At 45.0% G+C, this 21,152-nt stretch overlaps 1 protein-coding gene across 4 annotated transcripts in view; it reads left to right on the top strand.

The window, feature by feature from the left end:
* Positions 1-317: 317 nt before the first annotated feature.
* The window catches only part of LOC311259259 (SH3 and multiple ankyrin repeat domains protein 2-like), a 210,944-nt gene continuing 190,109 nt past the window's right edge, over positions 318-21,152 (top strand). For 3 of the 4 annotated variants that reach the window (XM_084356293.1, XM_084356292.1, XM_084356290.1), the window contains exons 1-2: positions 318-683; positions 13,839-13,909. In XM_084356293.1, the coding sequence (XP_084212419.1) occupies positions 13,898-13,909 (12 nt within the window). In that variant the 5' untranslated portion in view covers positions 318-683; positions 13,839-13,897. The remainder of the gene's footprint in view (positions 684-13,838; positions 13,910-21,152) is intronic. The other variant, XM_084356291.1, reaches the window with a different exon arrangement.

The following is a 21,152-nucleotide window of genomic DNA, read 5'->3' as shown; positions in this document are numbered from 1 at the left end:
GCTGCAAGTCGAGATGTTTTATTAAATTGCATCAGCTTCACTGTATACTTTCTATTTATAACCTCCTGCACTGATAATGAACAGCTCCCAGGATCCATTTTAAAATCCACTGGATGTGCACTTTCAGGAGGTTTCTGCTGTGGCCCCAGGTGACAGAAATGACAAAGATCTCCACCGGCACTCATCCACCTGTCTCTGCCTGGTGTCCCCCCTCCTGCCTCCCCCTCTCCTTCCCTCCCTCCCTCCCTCCTGCCTGCCTGCCTCCCTCCTCCAGCTCCAGCTCTCAGCTCTGTCTCGGTGTCAGGCGGGAGGAGATGTGCAGCTCGGAGCCGCGCTCGCTGTCTGTCGCCTCAGATTGAATTTCAGCGCGGCAGCAGTCGGGTTTCTCTGCTGGAGATCAGGTTTTTAAAAAACGCGTCCTGCTCTCCCGCCTCCCCCTCTCCCCCGCCCCGGTGCTCTCCTCCGGCCCGGCACTGCGCTCCTCCCTCCGGCCACAGAGCCGCACTTTGGCTGGAAGTTTGCTCCGGTCGAGCCGGTGCGCCGTCCGCGGTGCGCCCGGAGAGTCGGCGGCATGAGGCGGCGTTAGGAGCGAATACCCGAGGACAGAGGAGACAGAGGACAGAGGACAGAGGACAAGGGAATTAAACAGTCTGACTTAACAGGAACCAGGGACGACGTCTAAGGTAGGTTTGGACATCTTCCTACTTTTTATACCACAAGAATACTGCAGTACAGCGTGTATTAATACTGCAATACTTCTTTGAGAGACTTGAAAGTGAGTTTTTAGGACAGCTCTACTTTTATACATCCTGATGTTGGACGTCTTTGTTGGTTAAAGACAACCTGAGGCATCTTTCATGGAGGTTTTTGAGGTAACAGGCTTCATTTAAACAGCTTTCTTCATAGATCAGTTGTTGCTTCTGGTTGCCAGATGCTGTAAAAATCCCTCCGGCTGGGCGGTCATCAATACTCATTAATACAGTCATTAATATTGGCTAATGAGCTTCAGTGGGATAATGAAGTGGCTCCATGAATGTGTAGAAAAGTTGAGGCGTGTTGACTCATCACAGGTGCAACTAATCACCTGCCTGCTCCTCTCACCTGTGGGCTTCCTGCTCTGAGGGTCAGAGTGTCTGCTGTGGAAAAGGTCTGTGGATCTGAATCACTGGGCTGAGATCAGCTGGGCAGCTCGGGTTCAACTTTAATTTCGTTTTCATAACAGGAAGCTGAAGTGTGAAAAGACACACGGCCTCTTCAGCCTCCTCAGAGCTGCTGATGGATATTTAATTCATGTGTGAGGGTGGCGTGAGTGAAACGTCCTCAGGCTCCAGTTTGACTTTAATTCTGCTGGTACAGTCGTCAGTGAAGTCATTAACAAGCTTTTCACCGTGTGATAAGCCGGCAGTTACAGTTTGTACGTAATCTGTAATTAAAAATCTTAATAAGCTGTGAATAAAGAGGCTTTTACACTTTTCCATCTGGCTCCAGTTATAGTTAGTTAATTTGGTGTTATTAGATGGATTTTGGTCCAGAAGCTCAATTAATTAATTCAACCAACAATTAATTGATTAATTGATTGAAGTGACCTGCAGCAGGACAGTGTCTCCTCCAGCCCAGATGTGAAGCTGTCCTGGTTTTAGTCCTCAGAGATCAACTGAACCTGAATCTTTTGTTTTGGACGGTTGGTTGTACAAAGTGAGAAACCCTCAAGCATCAGCTGGGATTTAAAGATTATAGATTTCTGTCATTTTAGAGACTGAACGGTCTAAAGAAAGACGGCAGTTTAATTGATTTTGGGAAGTAATGGTTAATTGCAGGACTTCTCTGCAGCAGTCAGTCGGTCCACTGGAGTCATCTTCATGATCTGATGAGCTGGTGATAAAGAGGAGGAGGATGGACACCGGCCAAAGGGATGTTTCACAATCTGGCAACCTGAAAGGTGTTTAAATTAATGTCTTATAACTGCCCCCTCGAGCCGGTCCAACACGTAAAAATGTCTTCTTTATTACTGAGTCCGTGTTGACTGAGACTGTGTCCTCAATGACACACAGAGCTGGTCTCTATGTTTCCTTTGTACCTGATGAAGAGCCAGTTTTAACAAAGAAGACGTTTTCTGGGTTTAAAGTTTGTTGGGAAACAGAACCGACAGAACCAACAGAACCTGTTTGTGCTGCTTTTACACTGATTAACCATAAATAAAGTCTTTAGTTTAAAAACCTCATTAAAGGTGCCTTATCAAAGGATCTGAAGCATTATGAGCAGTTTACATCTTGTTTCTGTTCTTAAAGGTGCAATACGTAAGAGTGGACAATATACTCCAAACACATCGCGAGGAAACCAGAGCAACCACTTAGCCCAGTTAGCGGTGCAGGCAGCAATCCCAACCAGGAGCTCAGAGCACTATGACAGTGTTGGTGTTCACAACTCTAGCATAGGAAGCTTTGGACCGGGCGGGGATGGGGCTAGCTGTTTAGCATGCTAACTTCAGTAGATATCGCTGCATAATGTCTAAACTGCTATTTTCTGAACATTTTTAAACAAGGAAATCTTTCATATTGCACCTTTAAGCTTCTTCCTAGTAGTTCCTAGTAGCAAACCTGCTAAGGGCTAAGTTATACTAGCAAAGAGCTAGCTCTTAGCATGGATCTAATGAGGGACATTTGGATACATGAGAGGCAGCAGCTCGTTCATAAAACTGCTCAGTGGTGAAAAACAAAAAGAAAGGTGGATAAAGTTCCTCCTCCTGTGTGCAAACAAAAGAAGGAAGAGTCGTCACGTGACTGAATCTCACTGTGGTGCCAGACTGTGGTGACAGCTGTATTGAAGCTTATGGGAGATGAATGGAGAAACACAGTAAAACCCAACAGATCTACATCGTATAAGAGACAGAGGAGGCTCACCACTGATTACTTTTCCCCAAGTGACTGACAGGGCTGATGATAATATGGTGTCCAGCCAACTATCAGTGACGAGACTGCAGTCACACTGTGGACAGGAGCGTTTCCCAAACCAAACTGACGGATGGACAATAACAAAATGAGTGGTTAACCTCTCTGGAGTGTGTTCTTTCATTTCCTGGAGGCTTTTCTTCATCAGTAGTCAGACGGTGTACATATGTTGGGTTTTACTGTGTTTCTCCATGCATCTCCCGAATCCTTCAACACAGCTGACACCACGGTCTGGCAGCAAAGTGAGATTCAGAGACGTGATGACACTTCCTCCTTTTTTATGTCCCTCAGGTAAAATTACCAGGATCTTTGGCATTGTGAGTCCCGCCGAGCAGCTACCCTTCAGTTTAGCCCTCCGCTAGCTTTAATGGGCATAAATCAATTTAATGGTGCTGCTTTCTACACTTTCTACATGTTATTGGACTGTAGCAGAGGTTGTGACGCTAAAAAAAATTGATCCAGCGTCTCTTGCACAATGTCTGGTAGCTAAAACAACAAGTCAACACAGTTCATTAAAAAGACGTATTCGTACTTTTTACTTGATGTGAAACTATTTGCACATATTTACTTTCCACAACAAACCATCAGCATCAGTTGAGATTATGACATTTAAAATGTGACCGAACCTGAGAACGACCTGAACATCCTCACCCTCCTTCATCTGCTCGCCACATTGCTCCACCCGTCTCTTTGCACCTTCGCTTCACGTCTCTCCACTAATTCATCAAAATGTTCATCGTGACTGTTTCTGTGTTTCTCTGTGTTGTCATTAACCTACGGTACTCTGTGTTGGATCAGAACTCAGTCTGTCCCAGTATAAGACTTCCTGTTCAGGTTTTGTTTTTAAAATGACTCAGCCTTTGTTTTTTTTGTCTGTTGGTAACAAATTAATTTGAGCCACAATAAGAGCCCAGCACCTGCTCCACTGGTCGAGTCAGTTTGCTTTGTGTCAGCCTGCGAGCATCATTTGGTCGGTAATTGAAAAAACATTTTTTTTAAGTTATTTTTAGCACTTTGGATTAGTCCTGTTCATACAATAACACATTTTTCCGGAGCAAGTGAGCATCACGGAGACTTATTGTAATATAATGTCAATGAGATTTCAATTTATTTTCTTCTAAGTGCACTTTATTATCAGGTTTATGTGAGATTGTCTCCAGTTTCCAGCCTTTAATGTCACTTTAATCGGTTATTTGTGATGATAATGAGGCTGCTGATGAATCTCTTGGGCTGCAGCTCGTGAGTGTTTTCTCATTGGCAAATCATTTAGTCCAAAATTGTAAAAGGAAACCTGCCTACATAAACTCCAAGAGACCAAGGTGATGTCTCTAAAACCGCTTATTTTGTCCCACTCACAGCCCAAACACCAGCAGGATCCACCATGTTCATTTCAAACAGAAAATAAAGAGTAAATTCTTGCATTTGAGAGGCTGGAACCAGAACATTAATTATTTTTTCCTCAGATTGACTGATTGATTATCGACTGATGATGATTGCAGCACTGGAGCTGCTGTCGCTGGTCGATCCAGCATCTCTATGAGCTTCTTTTATGTTCGGTACTGGAAGAAAAATTCTTCCAAGTCAACAAAGCTTCAAATTTTTCATTTTAAAGGAAATAGAAAAAGATAACTTCTCAAAATGTTTCCTTCTGGGACACCGTGAGCTGCTCTGAAGTTTCTGAGCTTAACAATTTTCACACGTTCAGGACTTGAACAGGCAAATACACCGTAAATCCATAAAAAATTGCAATATGTGACACTTAAAACGAAGAGTAAACCTCAGGACTCGGGCAGAAACAGCCGTTGAGTTTGTCTGAGACCTGGTTTTCTGTGGCAGCGCCGGGATTTCATGAAACCGTATCATTTCAGCCGCTGCTTCGCTCAGCTGTGACATCCAACCTGAGCAACCGAGGGATGGCATTTACCGTTGGATAATTTACGTAAATGTCAGGTGTAAGCATATATGTGGGCGGACATCTCATTTACCTAGAGATGTTTAATTAATGCTTGACGGTTGGACAGCCTGCACCTGCTGCCTCCTTCGAGTGTTACAGTACGTGTGTCGTGCATCGGTTTTCTCTCCTGTCTTTTATCAAGATTTTCAAGGAATATTAATCTGGACGGCCTTCTGTTTCCTCCCCCAGCCTCTTTTTGTGTACTGGACACTGCAGACGCTGATTCATGCTCAGTTGAACTGCTCAGTTCGCTGATGTGGAAACGCTCCTGTGTACTGATGGTAATCTGAACAGGGTCAGGGGTCAGGGGACTGATTCCTCAGCTGTTTTCTGAACGCCACCTCCAATTTTTCACACTTCTGATATGAGTGTGTGTTTCAGGAAGGCGCTGACCCGGATACTGACGCTGTATGAACTGCAAATGTTAAACCTGATGGCGTCCCTGGGAAGGAGAGTAGGACATCGAAGCAAATGATAGAGGATGGTGCTGCTCAGAAATAATGACTGATGGAAAGATATTGTTTGATATGTGGTTGACTAGTAGGCTTCGTCTTTATACTTTATACAGGTGATGATTTATAACAGTCATCACAGTAACACTGTGATCGGTCCAGTCACCAGGATACAATGTTAGCGGTTAACGTGTCACCACAGATGCGTCCGAGGTCGACATGTGTAGCTCACCTGGCTTATCACGTTCACATTAGTCAAACTGACTGCGTCACACCACTGGATATTTTTGAAGGACACCTGGTGAATCTCCAGTCGTGATCATGGCGAACAAAACAGGTATTTTAAATCTAAAGCATAATGTTTTCTAACTCTAACCAAGTGGTTTCTGTGCCTAAAGCTAACCGGAGGATAAGCACAGAGTTGTGACGAGAGAGAAAAAGAAGATTCAACCTAATTTATCTGTGGTTTTGCAGAAACGTACGTAGCTGACATTTATTCTGGTGGTTTGGTTGTCTGATCAGTTACAATCCTGAAGTCGGGACGATCTGTAAAACAGAAGTAAATCATGATATGACAGGTACAGGACACGGTGCAAAGACAATATGGATAAGGTTTTACAAAATTAAGCTGGTAAAGATATTCCAATAAAATATATCGGCTGGTTTACAGTACACACATTTTTAGCAATGATCCCTCAAATGTGGTTATCAACACAGCGCTGCTAAAGAAAGGTAGCAGAGGCTGCAGGATAAATCACAGTTTAACAATTAACTTGAACTTGATCAATCAGGCCTCAATTTTTGCAAATATCTGTTTATTCTGAGTTTGAGTTTGTTTTCAAACAAGTCTGGACAGGAGCAACAGGAGACTGAAGCCATGACTGGGTGTGAAAGGGGCCTCGAGGAGGATTTGGCGAACTGAAACGTGACTGTATAAAGGAGATTACTACACGAGCTCAGGAACACTTCAGGAAACTGTTGTCTGTTTGTTTGCACTTGTAGGCTTTTGGACGTGTTTCGGTTTGATGTATTGGTCTTTGAATATCTGGTCAGATGTAGAAACTGATGGATATGAAACCATGAGAGCTGTGATTGGTCAGCTCGGCTGTTTGGTGTTTTGTTCACTAGTTTCTGATGCTGGTGAGGTTTGTTAACTGTCAGAGCTGAAGTGAATGAAAGAATATAAATATGACTTTGGTTACTTTACTTCTGTCTGTATGTGGTTGGACGAGGCTAAACTTCCCTTCATTGCTCTGTTTTGATGGTCGTCTCTCTTCAGGACATTCAACTAATCTCCAACTGCAAATGTGTTTTGTAGGAAATGTAATTCCACCTTCATTTCATTGTTCACTGCACACATTTATACAGTTTTCCAGCAGCTTCCTCTCCTCAGGGCCGGAGCCAAATTAGTATGTTTAGGGCCAAAATAAATGAACGGACGGAGTCTCAGCACTGCTGACTGTGGAGGTTTGTTTTGGTTTTGTTTGTGGCGAGTCAAAGACGTGTTCAGGGGACGAGGCTGCTCGGGGGGTTTGGACTCCTGACCTCAGCTTCAGCTCGGCCTCTCTAAAGCACGATTGATGTTGGTTCAGTTATAATTGATACATTTTAAAAGACAGTTGGAGGAAGATCATGACTTAGGTGAAATATTTTAAAAAGCCAAGCCGGATTTTTAACATGAGACTCAGAGCTTTTCAATATTTAACTAAAAACATCATCTTACAATCAGTTTTAATAGCTTAACCTTAAACACACGGCCGGACGCAGGAGGCAGATCCTGATCTCTGGTGTCCTGCGCTTCATCCAAAAGTCATATTTGGCAACAGGACATGTTAATTCTGAGTTCTGGTTTCAGGCCAACGTCACGAGCTTTGTTACACCTCTCCAGCTTTGTGTCCTCGTCTGAAATGAACGCATGTAAGATCACGTCTCTTCTCTGGGTTGGGCGTCATTAAAAGTCATTCTGGAGAAAAGGTAGGAAGTCCACCTTCACCTCATCACAATAAAGACAGATGTACGAATTTCAGACAGAAAAGAAAAAGGAAAACCTGCCGACGCCTCAAACCTCCAGAGAGCACGGCCCGTTTCCTGCTGCTCGCTTATCTCGGCTCTGACACAGGAGCCAGGGAGGGTCAACAGGAAGTGTGTGTGTGTGTGTGTGTGTGTGTGTGTGTGTGTGTGTGTGTGTGTGTGTGTGTGTGAGAGAGAGAGAGAGAGGCAGAGAGAGAGAGAGAGAGAGAGAGAGAGAGAGCACTTTGGACTTTGTCATCAGCAATGATCAAAGTCAAAATTGGGGGCATCTGAGCCCAATCACTTTATCAGCCCTGGAGGGTTTATATATATAGAGAGAGGGAGAGCAGAGGGGGGAGAGCAGAGGGGGGAGAGCAGAGGAGGGAGAGCAGAGGGGGGAGGTAAAGATGGTGGAAAGCTATGAAAGAGAGATAGAGTACACAGACAAACAGAGGGAGGGAGGCAGTGGATGACAATCTGTTGTGCTCCCGAACTTTCTCATCTCTCTCCCTCCTCTCCCTCCCCTCCCTCCTCTCCCTCCTCTCTCTCCCCTCCCTCCTCTCCCTCCTCTCCCTCCCCTCCCTCCTCTCCCTCCTCTCCCTCCTCTCCTCCCCCCTCGCCCACCCTGCCTGCCCGTGGCCTCCTCCTGCTGCGTCTCGCGTCTGCTGGGGGGAAGAGAAGGCTGATCTTTAGTCTTGGCAGGGAATCCCCAGCAGGCCCACTGCCTCCTCACACCGGGGCTGGTGACGCAGCGCTGTGCAGCAGAGGATGCAGGCCGGCTTTTGGAATTGAGCTTCTTACCTGTTTGCTTCAATCTAGAAAGCAGATGGCATTTTCCCACTGAGCTTTATCTTCTGTGAGGAAAATAGAAATAGAGCCTGGTGGCAGGTACACGTGGATGGATTTCAGCTCAGCGCTGGTTGGTTCTGGATGTTTAAGACACACAAACTCGTCCTTTAAAGCTGCACTCAATCATGTTTTTATATGAACACGTGGATCAGATAACTGTGTCATGTGAAACTGGCTGTTTACAGTGACAATCCTATTACCCCTTTTCCACTGTGTGTGCACTGAGAATATGTTCACTCTGCATTTACACCCGGATCCACTGACTCTGCAGTAGACCCGGTTTTTAATCACCTCGGCTCGGCTCACCCGGGTGAACACGCTAAATCCTGCCGCGTGAAGTGATGACACGTTATCAACATCCGGTGGTGGAGCGTAAATAAGGAAGGTGTTGTTGTTTTCTCTTCTGTTACAGCTGTTTCTGACACATTCGTGTCTTGAAACGTGACGTCAGTAACGTACAACGTAACGCTTCAGATAAAAATCGGGCTGTCTTGTGGGAAGTCAGAATGGGGTCAAAACACGATTCTTAGCAGGTTGACCCGCGTTTAAAAAACCCGTCTAGACCCGCTAATGTTGGTTGAAAAGCGGTACTACAGACACTTTGCTGTTCCCCTCAGCTCTACAGGGTGTTTTAGCATTTAACGTCACTTTGTGTAAGGAAGCTGTGATAAACCCGCTCAGCATGAAATGACAAAGTCAGACTAGCTGCTGAAGATATTTTTCTCAGGAGCAGGAGTGTCACGACTCTCCAAATCCATGATTCGATTCGATTTAAAACATTTTCAGCACGGACAGTTATGTTATGGGTAGAGTGAGACTTTTATTCCCTGAGTCTTTTACATTTTCACATTCTTCTTTGAAAAGAGGTTGCCTTTATCCTGGTGTCTTTTTGCAGGTTAGTGTGAGTCAAGTTCAAATAATAATCACCAAAAATATAGAAATTTAGTTTGTTACAAAGTTTGGTGTCACAAACCTGTCCAGAGTGAACCATCCTCTCCAGTAAATTAATCGAGGATCTTTGGTAATGTTATTAGTGTAATTGAGTTCAGTTTTTCTATGAGTGAACCCTGCGGGGGGGAATCATTGATGCTGCATCTGAATTCGATTGTTGAAATTGAGGTTTTTTTTTATCAATTTTTAATTTTAAAATTGAAATCGTGACACGACCTGAAAATGATCTGTGGATTTTCACGTTGACATCAGACGAGTGTTTCACTACAGTTTCACTGTCTTTTACTGTAAATTATATTCCAGACATGTGAAAACAAATATACACAACAGTTCAGGCTGCACAATATATTGTTTCAGCATCGATATCACAACAGTCGCATCGCAGGAAACAAACAGTCCTGTGGTCCAGGATCCAGTGGCGATACGACGCAGTGCAGTCAGGTGTGATATAAATAATGAGGCGTAAAGCCACTCAGTATCATTATAAATTAAAACGTGCATTATTTTCATGTTTCCGACTCCCAATGAAACATTTGGCAGGTTATGTTGGTTTTATTTCCACATGTACAGCATCCATATTAATGTAACTTTGTCATATTTGAGTGGAGTTATGCAACGAGGGAGACGTGCAGAGCTGTTATTGTGCAGTGCTTTTGGTCAGCCGTGCTTTGTTGAGCCTCTCTGCTGCAAATGTAACTCTTTACTATAATTTATTCATGTATATCAGTGCATTTGCTTTGGCTCCTTGTGTCACTGAGGGCTCACGCTTCCTGTTACTTTGAGTGCTCGCTGCCACCTGGGTTTGGTCGTATCTGCCGTTCTGTGTGTGTCTGTGTGTGTGTGTGTGTGTGTGTGTGTGTGTGTTCTTCTATTAGTTCGAGCCTCACAGGAAAGGTCCTGCCTCTAGATGCATTTCCCTCCTCGCTCTATTTTTTCCTCCAGACTCTCCAATCACAAAGCTTTCGGCTGCCTCACAGGACACCGAGGTCACAAATCCATGAAATCTCAGTTAGATTATAAATACGTCTCCGCACAAAATGCTCCGAGGCCGTTAAACGGGTATGCAGTCGCCATGGATACCTACTATATCATGAACTCCACTGCCGGGGAGCCCATTTGGTGCCATCCTGAGCAGCTGGTGATTGAAAATTGCAAGTCAGCACCGTCTGAGAAAATGGACATGGGCCTTCTTTCAGTCATCCACGACCTCGGGCTTGAAGGTTTTATCACCCGATGAGGTGCTGGCAACACTACGGGGTGGTGCCCCCGTGAAGAGTGGGCTGCTGAGTGCCTGAAAAATGATCCCCGTCCTGCAGATCCATGACATGGTCTTGACGGATTGATGAACATACAGTGTGCGTTGGCACAGAGCTGGGTATCTCCTGGGAACGTGTCCAAAAGACTACTCACTGGAAAAGGGTCACACGACATTTTAAAACAAGTCGATTTGTCGTTGAAGGTGACGAACACGTGCCGCCACATCCACCTGATTTGACTCAAGATCAGACCCAAGTTGAGAGTGATGATGACGTTATCACTGCTGTGAGCCACTTTCTGGAGGTCCAAGACGCAGACTTTTACAAAGAAGAAATCTGATTAAACGATGTTTAAAAAATTAAACGTGCCAGGTTTTCTAAAATTGACACCTTCTGTCTTCGTCGGCCATTAACTTATCAATTACCAGTCGTGCATTATCTTTACTGGATACTCGTTCCAGCCGAGCACTCGCTCAACCTGAATGTTAATGACAATATGTATTTCTAACATGTTAAAGATGTTAAAAGACCGACGTAAAACATTAAACAAGAGAATCTCTGAACCACAATCACTGAATCAATACAGCAGAAAAACAACAGATGAAAAGCTTGTGTGAAATTTAATTAACCTGCCAACATGCTCCATTACTGAGCTGCAAACTGACCTGATCTGGACGAGCCTCTCGTAAACACTATTAAAAGGTTAAAACACTATAGTTCACTTATCATAAAAACACAATAAACACGTGTGTGTGTGGTTTTTGCAGATTATTAGTTTAATTTCTTGTTCCTGTAGTTAATTAAAATCTTCATTCAATTTTCAATCTCATCGTCAGACTCTCAGGACGAACACACATTAAATAACATTTAACCAAACAATAAAACCAACACGGCAACAAATATTACGCCAGACGTTATGAATAATGTAATTTAAGTATCTGGAAGTTCGTCTGAGAGTTCAGATGATTCTGTGAATCAAATTGAACTTTGAAAGCAGTTTCCTGCGCTCATATTTATTTTTAATTTCCCTGAAGAGAAAATCCGAGCCAAGAACTCCTCCTTGAGTTTTACGCTGACAGCATCCAGACAGTCAACATGTGAAGGCTGCTTCAAAAACTCAGTCTCAGTCAATGAGGTCACTACATGTCCTTAAGCATTATGTAATAGCATTGAGGGGAAATAAATGCCAGAAATTGTGAAGCACAGACGGATTTTATTCAGTTAAATGTGACTTTCTTCATCAAAAGGATCAGAAGATTTATTATTTATTACCAGGACGTTCTGTCACATCTGTATTTAAAACGACTGCAAGAGATTTTTACTCTCATAAATGAATAAGCATGAAAATATTGGTTTGTAGTAAAATAAAAACATTAAATTAAACATATAATATGTAAGAATTCTGCGTTGAAATGTCTAAAAACGATCAGTACTTCATTATATATTTTGTTGAATTGTGTACTTAAGTTTTCTAGTTAGCTACTGAGTTTACTCGAGGTAAAGTTGCTTACAATTGGTCGCCCAGAGGTCGAGTTGTGTTACACTGTGAATTCAGCCACGTCATCATTTGTGTTATTCACATTACTTGTGCGATTGTTTATTCACTGCAACAGCTAGATTGCGTTACTGAGCGTTAGCCACAAGCTAGCGAGCGATCACTCAGCCCTCAGCAGAGACTCTGGTTCTGGTTCTGGTTCTTTGTCTCCTCTCTGTAACGTTGCGTTCATGAAGTAAAGTCCATTTCCCCTCCAGCTCCAGTCAGCAGTCGACAGTACAGAACCTGGAGGTCACCTCCGGATCACTGCTGCAGTCAGGCTGATCAACAGGAGTGAAGATAAATCCACTTTTTAATCCCACAAGTCAAAGAATAATCTCTGAGCTCTCCTCCCGTCGGATCAGAGCAGAATCTGATGAGACTCCGGATGTTTAGAGACCCCTAGTGGAAGAAAGTGCATATTGTTCTTTAAATGTGCACGAGGTGGTGTTTGTGTGGAAGTTTTCTGTTCATTAACTGGGTCAACAGATAGTGTGTCTCTGGTTTGATGGTAAAAACTGAGGACACACCAGAATCTGTCCGTCCTTTGTCCTCACTTCATGTGTTATTTCCATGTATCATTACAGATCGTTCACTTTACATCTCACTGATCCAAACGTAAACATCACGGCTGATTGAATATTTCTACACGCTCTGTGTATTCTGTCGATCGGTGTGTACTCTGTTATTCATGTCAAACCTCCTCAGTCTGTTCGTCATCATTCAGCTTGTTGTTGTTCAGCCCCCCCCCCCCGAACCCCATAATACCTATCACACACACACACACACACACACACACACACACACACACACACACACTGTGATGGTCCTGTGTTTACGTGTCTCAGGATGATATTCAGCCGAGGAAACTGCTGATTTTTATTCCATCTTTGATCTTCAGCTGTTTACGTGTTTGTTTTTCCCCTCCCCCTCCTCCCCCCCCCCCCCCCCTCCTCCTCCTCTTCCTCCTCCTCCTCCTCTTCCTCCCCCTCCCCCTCCTCTTCCTCCTCCTCCTCCTCTTCCTCCCCCTCCTCCTCATCACCCCCCCTCACTCCCACCCATCCTCAGAGGTTTGACTGTGTGTGCAGGCAGCTGCATCACAGCAATATTACTGTGTAATCAGGTTTTATTGAACATAAATCTTGTCTACAGTTATTGTACAGGAAGTGCATATTTTATGCATTAGCTGTAATTCTGGGTCAAAGCTCGGCGTGTTACAGTGTGTGAGTTCCTGTGCTTCAGGTTATTGTGTCTTCTAATTTGATTTTGTGTTATTTGCATCTTGAAGCAGAAACGACACCGTTAACGTGTCGTTTGTAGAGATTACAGCCTCGGAAAACACACGTGTTAGACCCAGAATTAGTAAAATTTGACAATACTGGGAATCTCCTCTCGCAGCAGGAAGGATGGCGCAGGACACAAAATAAATAACCAGTGTCAGGAATCAAAATTGACAAAAGATAACCCCCCTCTCCCACCCACCCGTTTCTCTCTCTGCAGGGAGAGAAGTGGGGAGTGGGAGAGCTGTTGTAGGTGGATGGGTTGATGTGATTAATGCTGAAGCTTTGTGTTTAACATGTTGCATAATCATAAATGGGATTTGCATGTAGCAAACACTGTGTCACTCAGTTTAGAAGTATTAGATAAGACACATACAGTGTGTGTCGATATCACGTGAAGTAAAACACACACGTTTCACCTCTCTAATGTTTTACTAACCGTCTTCATGTGGTGGTACAGGTCCTGTACTTCTCACTGTAAATATGAAATATTAAAGCTGATGATATTTCCTGAGCAGTGTGTAGAAGGCTCCAGTGATTTAATTCACTGTAGACATCTCTGTTTCCTCCCTCCCTCCCCTCTCTTCTCTCCTCCTTCACTCAGGGAGCCTGGGTGCAACAGTGGAACCTCCTCCTTGAGAGAGCTTTTCTCCTCTGGATGTTATGGCTGAAATGGTACGTAGGCTCAGTCAAAGGATAAAAATACAGTCGAAATAAAAGAGGGATGATTAACAAGCAGGAAGAGACACGAGTGCCTGAGTGTGCATGTTCCCTGTTTTTCATGTATCATCTCGAGCTGGGCTGGTTTTAGGATGAAACAGAATGCAGAGCTGGAGAGATGACCGTCTTCATGAAGCAGAACAGAAACAGATCGTCCGTGTTGATTCAGTTTGACCCAGTGAAGGTCAGGGATGGTTCAGATGAGGGCTGGGTGAGGTGGATACAACCTTTGGTGGTGTTAAATTCTCTGGAAGGTTTCTGTTTCTGGATGATCTGTCGAGGTTGTTCATCACACTGAAGCAAAAATCCTGTAAATCTAATATTCCTATAAAGACGTCCTGCTCATCGATGAGTATTATTGCCTGCAGCTGTCTCATACATCCAGACTATGGGTGTAAATATCGATGGTGCCTGTGTTGGACGGAGAATAGTTGAGCTTCACTTCCTAAACTTCTCTCACTCGCTCTCTGTGGTCCTTCTTATCATTACAGATATATTTTTGGTTACAAGCAAGATTGTTATGATGTTGTTTCCCTCTTTTGAATAAAAGTAAGGAGACCTCGTTTTCACCACACACAGTGCAGAGACAGGATGTTTCCTCTGTAGCTCTGTAGCCTGTCAAACACAAGTCAGGCTCAGTTTTCAGTTTGCAAATGAACACTGGTCAGTTGAATATGAGCTCACTGTTTTTATAAAAGTTGACTGAAGTTATTTTGTCTTAGCACTGACAGGTTATAACACAGGATGATAAACTGTTAGTCTGATATTACTCAGTACTAGCTGATATGATAAGTCCATCCATCTTTGCTCACTGCATCAACTACATACAAACTACAGTTAAGAGTCTTGTTGCACTGTTGTTTATCTCATCAGTATCAGTCTTGAGAGTCGGGTCAGTTTTGGTTATCAGCTGAATCGTGCATCCCTAGATCTGACGTGATTCGCAGGATGAGAGTCACCTGGTGAGTCTCCATGGTGACATGGCAGTCATCTGCTTTGTAATTGTTTGGAGTTGTTGTGTGTGTCCGTGTGCATCGGCGCCATCTATGGAGGGTGATTGGGTTTTATGCTCCTACTGAGTTAAAGACAAACGCTGTGGTACAGTCTGGCTGCTGGCAGTGGCCATGTGAGAGCTGAGACTGTTACAGCCTGTGTTCTTCTTACATTTAGACGATGTACACGATGAGACATCCGTCTGTGGGGGATTTTGTTGCTCTGAACCTGTGCTACCAGCCGAACCATGTGGGTGACCTGCGTGCTGATGTCTAGCGGATTCAGCGAGGGAGCGAATGTGTGAAAGAAGCGCCAGCATGTTGCCACAGCCACAGAAACGTACATGCTGTTAGGGGTAGTTAAGGCTGCAGCATAATAGTTACTGAAAGGCATCGTGTTGTGTTCACTGTCACAGAAAATATAATAAAACCTCTCTGTTGATGCAGTCACAAATGTGTCCTCCTGCGCTCTTCACAGCAGAGTCGGTCCAGACTGTGAAAAGCTAGCTAGAAGTCAATTAAGATAAACTAACCAAAGTTTCCCCCACAGATCTGGAACAGTTAAAATGTAGACGCAACACCTGCGACTGTATTTATGAAGTGGATCACATGATCCATCACAGAACCCATTTTTTTGCCCCCCAATGTTCAACCCAAATCGACGCCAATCTCAGAGTGTGAGAAATTACATGTGTGTTTAGGAACAAATCTGCTGCTGCAAGTTGTTCTCACATGATGCCCAGTGTTCAGTGTTTCACTACGTGTTCAGTGTTTCACTACGTGTTCAGTGTTTCGCTACGTGTTCAGTGTTTCACTACGTGTTCAGTGTTTCACTACATGTTCAGTGTTTCACTACGTGTTCAGTGTTTCACTACATGTTCAGTGTTTCACTCCGTGTTCAGTGTTTCACTACGTGTTCAGTGTTTCACTACGTGTTCAGTGTTTCACTCCGTGTTCAGTGTTTCACTACGTGTTCAGTGTTTCACTACATGTTCAGTGTTTCACTCCGTGTTCAGTGTTTCACTACGTGTTCAGTGTTTCACTACGTGTTCAGTGTTTCACTCCGTGTTCAGTGTTTCACTACGTGTTCAGTGTTTCGCTACATGTTCAGTGTTTCGCTACGTGTTCAGTGTTTCACTACGTGTTCAGTGTTTCGCTACGTGTTCAGTGTTTCACTCCGTGTTCAGTGTTTCACTACGTGTTCAGTGTTTCACTACGTGTTCAGTGTTTCACTCCGTGTTCAGCGTTTCACTCCGTGTTCAGCGTTTCACTACGTGTTCAGTGTTTCACTACGTGTTCAGTGTTTCACTACATGTTCAGTGTTTCACTACATGTTCAGTGTTTCGCTACGTGTTTAGTGTTTCACTCCGTGTTCAGCGTTTCACTACGTGTTCAGTGTTTCACTACGTGTTCAGTGTTTCACTACATGTTCAGTGTTTCGCTCCGTGTTCAGTGTTTGACCACATGTTCAGTGTTTCGCTCCGTGTTCAGTGTTTCACTACGTGTTCAGTGTGCTGCTGTCGAGCAGAAACGATGAAGCCATGTCGGATAAAGTTGCGAAGATCCTCTTAAAGAAGTCGCAGATGTTTAAAACTCTGATTCCCTCGAGGCAGCTGTACGAGTGCCGGATGCAGCAAAAAACTACAGCTGCACTCGCCGAACACTGAGAGGATAACGAGTAATATAACTCTCTCTGTGATTAACCAGCAGGTATCGGCTCGACGGGGAGTTTCTGACGCTAGAAATGTTGATATTTTGGTCCGTCTGTGTCGTTTGTGTGGAAGCCAATAAAATCTCTCTCTCTGCACTTTTACTAACTGAAAATCAAGCGAGTCTTTTCAGTTTCAGCGGCATGTTATCATCGTCTTTATCACATTATCCAACCACTCAGCAGCCGAGTGTGTTTGTGTCTGCAGGTGTGTGTGTGTTCAGCACAGTGTTTATTCTCTCTGCTCATCTCGCCGTCCTTAAATGTGTGTCATTTATCTCATGCCGGTCCATTGATTGTCCCCCCATCGCTCTGCCTGGCGGTGATTGGACACTTTTCTCCACGCGTCCCGTCTCCCCACTGTTCTCAGCAGCAGCGGAAAGGAAGCGCTTTAACATATTTCTCTGAGCTGCTGCCAGTTTCACCCTCAATTTGTCTGCATTTTGTTTTATACCAAGTTTTTTTGTTTTTTTTTCAGCTGTTATCTCAGAGTGTTGCCATGGGACGTGTGATAAGGGAGCTTTCCTATTGTAGCGGCTTCATTGTGAATGTGATGAGTTGTTTTTCATTTTAAATTGGACCCATTTAGTTTGGACCCAGATGGCTGCGAATACGAGGGGACACGAGCAACAGTGTCTGTTAGGCAGACGACAATATGACCGCTTAGAGATGGAAAGTGGGAAAAACACTGAAGGTCTGAGAATATGTGTGGGAGGAGGGTGGAGGGAGGTGGAGGAGGATGGAGGGAGGTGGAGGAGAGAGGAGGGAGGTGGAGGGAGGTGGAGGAGGGTGGAGGGAGGTGGAGGAGAGAGGAGGGAGGTGGAGGAGGATGGAGGGAGGTGGAGGAGAGAGGAGGGAGGTGGAGGGAGATGGAGGAGGGTGGAGGGAGGTGGAGGAGAGAGGAGGGAGGTGGAGGAGGGTGGAGGGAGGTGGAGGAGGGTGGAGGGAGGTGGAGGATGGAGGGAGGTGGAGGGTGGAGGGAGGTGGAGGAGGATGGAGGGAGGTGGAGAGAGGAGGGAGGTGGAGGGAGGTGGAGGAGGATGGAGGGAGGTGGAGGAGGGTGGAGGGAGGTGGAGGAGGATGGAGGGAGGTGGAGGGAGATGGAGGAGGGTGGAGGGAGGTGGAGGAGGGTGGAGGGAGGTGGGGGAGAGAGGAGGGAGATGGAGGAGGGTGGAGGGAGGTGGAGGGTGGAGGGAGGTGGAGGAGGATGGAGGGAGGTGGAGGGAGGTGGAGGAGGATGGAGGGAGGTGGAGGGAGATGGAGGAGGGTGGAGGGAGGTGGAGGAGGGTGGAGGGAGATGGAGGAGGGTGGAGGGAGATGGAGGAGGGTGGAGGGAGGTGGAGGGTGGAGGGAGGTGGAGGAGGGTGGAGGGAGGTGGAGGAGGATGGAGGGAGGTGGGGGTCCAAGTTTTTGAGTGAACAAATAAATTAGCAGCCTTGCGAGCAAATTTGGCGAAGAGAAGTGAGAAGGAGGGCAGGAGCTCCAGGAAGAGCAGAGAATTAATTAAAGGGAGAAAGCGAAGGTTCTGGTTCTGCGTCACCGTCCTCTGGGCCCAAAGTACCGCTGGCTTTCATATTGTAGTCAGCACAGGTCCTGATTAGGTGGCAGAATTGAAAAAGCAGCAGGACTCTGGGGCAGAGGAGGATAACCTTGAACAGAAAGTCAACAGTCTGAGTAAAGCCAAAAATCATTCCCTCCAAACTCCGACCCTCTTAAAGTCTGAGCTGTGTCGGGTCCCTGAGGTCCAGTGTCCAGAACCGTCGTCGTAATCAAAGTAGTGTAACTGCTGAGATCTTGGATTTGCAGCGATGCAGCAAAAATATAGATCCAACGAGTCAACAAACACGAATATTCAGATGATTATTGCTTCACTGGTGATGTAAAATACTTCAGCTTCTGTAGCGCCACCCACAGGTGTCATGACTTTCCTCTCAGCATCAGTCACTGATACAAACATATTTAAGTTCAGCGGTCAAAGTTTTAGGCCTCTGCACTGATCAAGTTTGTTCAGGTTGTCTATTCGTCTGTCTGAAAATGGGGAATTTTTTGAAATTTTGCACAAAGATTCATCTGAACTCAAACTGATTAGATTTTGTGCTCAAGTGACTGTGAGCTCACAAAATACACTTTTAGCCAAATCCCAAGAATTCATCCCAACATTCATTCGAGATGCCGTGTCATGTAGCTCTGTCCTTGTCCTTAAAGAGTTTGATGCATTGAGAAGCTGCGTCCTCTGCAGCAGCTCATCATGTTGACAGTGTTTGTTACTGTGAGCTCATTCGCTCACCTGTAGTCTGTTAGTTCAGCCCACGCAGCAGCGAACTCTTCATATGAGAAAATACCTGAATGCTTAAAGAAATGAAAGTTTTCTGCTGTTTCTCTCGGGTCCGATTACATATTAAATCACATATAAATACATTACCTCATCGTGATCCATCCATCCTGCGGTCTCGCTGTCACTCCAAAACAAATGCACACGCTAGCAAAGATCTTTACAACGCCAGGCGCTGGCGTCGTAACGCTTTTGTCAACAGGGGGCGCTAGCATCAACAACAACTCAAAGTTCCTCGTAGTCACTTTAATAACTAAAGTAATCTGAGTCGAGGAGTACTTTAAAGGATAACATTTGAAATGAAGCGATGATTTATATCAATACATTCACACCACAGTGACGTCTGTGATGAGACAAACTACAGTTCCTCTGCTGCATGTGGAAGCAGTGTACAGTACACACCGGTGCACACTGACCCACTTCTACCACATACAGGGCACATTAATAATTCATGTTCTATATGTTCTGCTGCTCTGTGTGTGTGCGTGTGTGTGCGTGGGTGTGGTTGGCCTTTATACTGTGAGGAGATCAATGAGCATGATGGTTCATAAACCCAGAGAGAGGAAACGTTCAGCCTGTGGGCCGGTGCTGCTGCGGCCAAATCATTTCCAGCTGATTCAGAGTTAAAGATGTGCGCTGGGTTAACGAGTCAACAAGGTAACGGTTATGAAACTATTCATGAGATTAGCAGTCGTTGGAATTTATTGCTACTGTAACAGAATCGTGTTAGTTCTGGTCGATCTGGTGACACCGGTGGTCACTGGTGGTCACAGCGAGCGTGTTCACTGTTGTAAATATGGATCTCAGGTTTCTGGAACAATTAGTCAGACGTGATGTAACGTGACGTTTGAACTACAACCTAATGTCAGCAGGTCGTAACGATGTTACGTCGTGAGAGCGCACAGCATGTCCTGACGTAAACATGCATGCTCAGGTATTTTTGCCGTGTGTTTGTCAGAGTTTGAACAAGCTGAACACATCTCAGCATCTGGCCTCTCAGTCAGAACTGAAGAAGCCTCTTGGACGAGAGGTGAAATGGTCCAGTTGCCTACGATACGGCACTTTGAATCTCAGAGCAGCAACAGCACACCGAGCCCACTGAGGCAGTCTGACATTTACTCTGCTGTCTTGCCTCTCGCTCCGTCACTGTCTCGTTTTCTCATCTTAGCCTCCTCCGTCAGCCTCCTCTTTGGTCTCTTCACCTCTGTCATGATGTCCGTAGAGGCTGCTGAGCCTGGTTCTGTTGCTCGCTTGTCTGGCTCCAGTTCTGGTGCCACATTCCTGCTTCGGACCTGTAAATCTCCTCCTTGAAAGCTGCTGTGATAGTGAAGTAGACATCAACACATCCGCTTCAGCTAACAGAGCTAACTTGTAGCGACAGTAACCAGCAATTAAAAATCTTTTCATTTTTACATTCCTCTGTGATCAACTGTGATCTGATCGCCTGCTGAGTCGTGGAGCAAGTAGATCTCTACACAACAGCACGGCACAGAAAGGATCTGTTGACCGGGCTGGTGTGCTTGTTGTCACAAACTGCATTAGGAGCCTGTTGACTGCAGCTCTGTGTGCTCCACTCCTGTACGGCAAAACTAAAAATGATCCATGGACACAAATCACCAAATGTCATGTTAGCAGCCCGTCACTGCTAACCTCAGTGACACAGGTTTTGTATTTCCTGTGGCTGCTTCGCTAGAAAAAAAAAGAGAAAATGGCAAAAGGCTTTGTGTGCCTGGATCACCACCCCTGATGATGTACGAGGGTCTTGAAGGGGAGCGGGGTAAAACTTGGAAATGGTATTGAGCCTTGGAGAGTGGACAGTAAACCAGCAGGATTGTATCAAGTAGATAACATTATTGCAACAGTAAAGGAGTTCGTGCGTGCACAGTTTTCTGTAAATCCCCTGATGAAGGTCTTAAAACACTCATAAGTAATGTAACCTGGCTCACGGTGTTAATGTGACTTGTAGTCTGAAATAACAGCACATGAATTCACACTTTAAAAATGGCATTTAAGCCGGCTATGTCATGAGATAATTTGAATTTAGTCGCACAGCACCATGAATGTCAGAGCTAAAGCGTAACCCCGAGACGTGGGGCATGGGTCCACATTCACACGCTGCTAAATCAGACCCTGCAGGAGCTGAAGGTGCTGAAAGTGGCCAGATAA

Source organism: Pagrus pagrus (genome assembly GCF_965226575.1).
Source record: "Pagrus pagrus genome assembly, chromosome: 1".
Classification (NCBI taxonomy): Eukaryota; Metazoa; Chordata; class Actinopteri; order Spariformes; family Sparidae; genus Pagrus; species Pagrus pagrus.
Note: the sequence above shows the minus strand (reverse complement) of the source record. Positions and strands in the feature narration are given on the sequence as shown.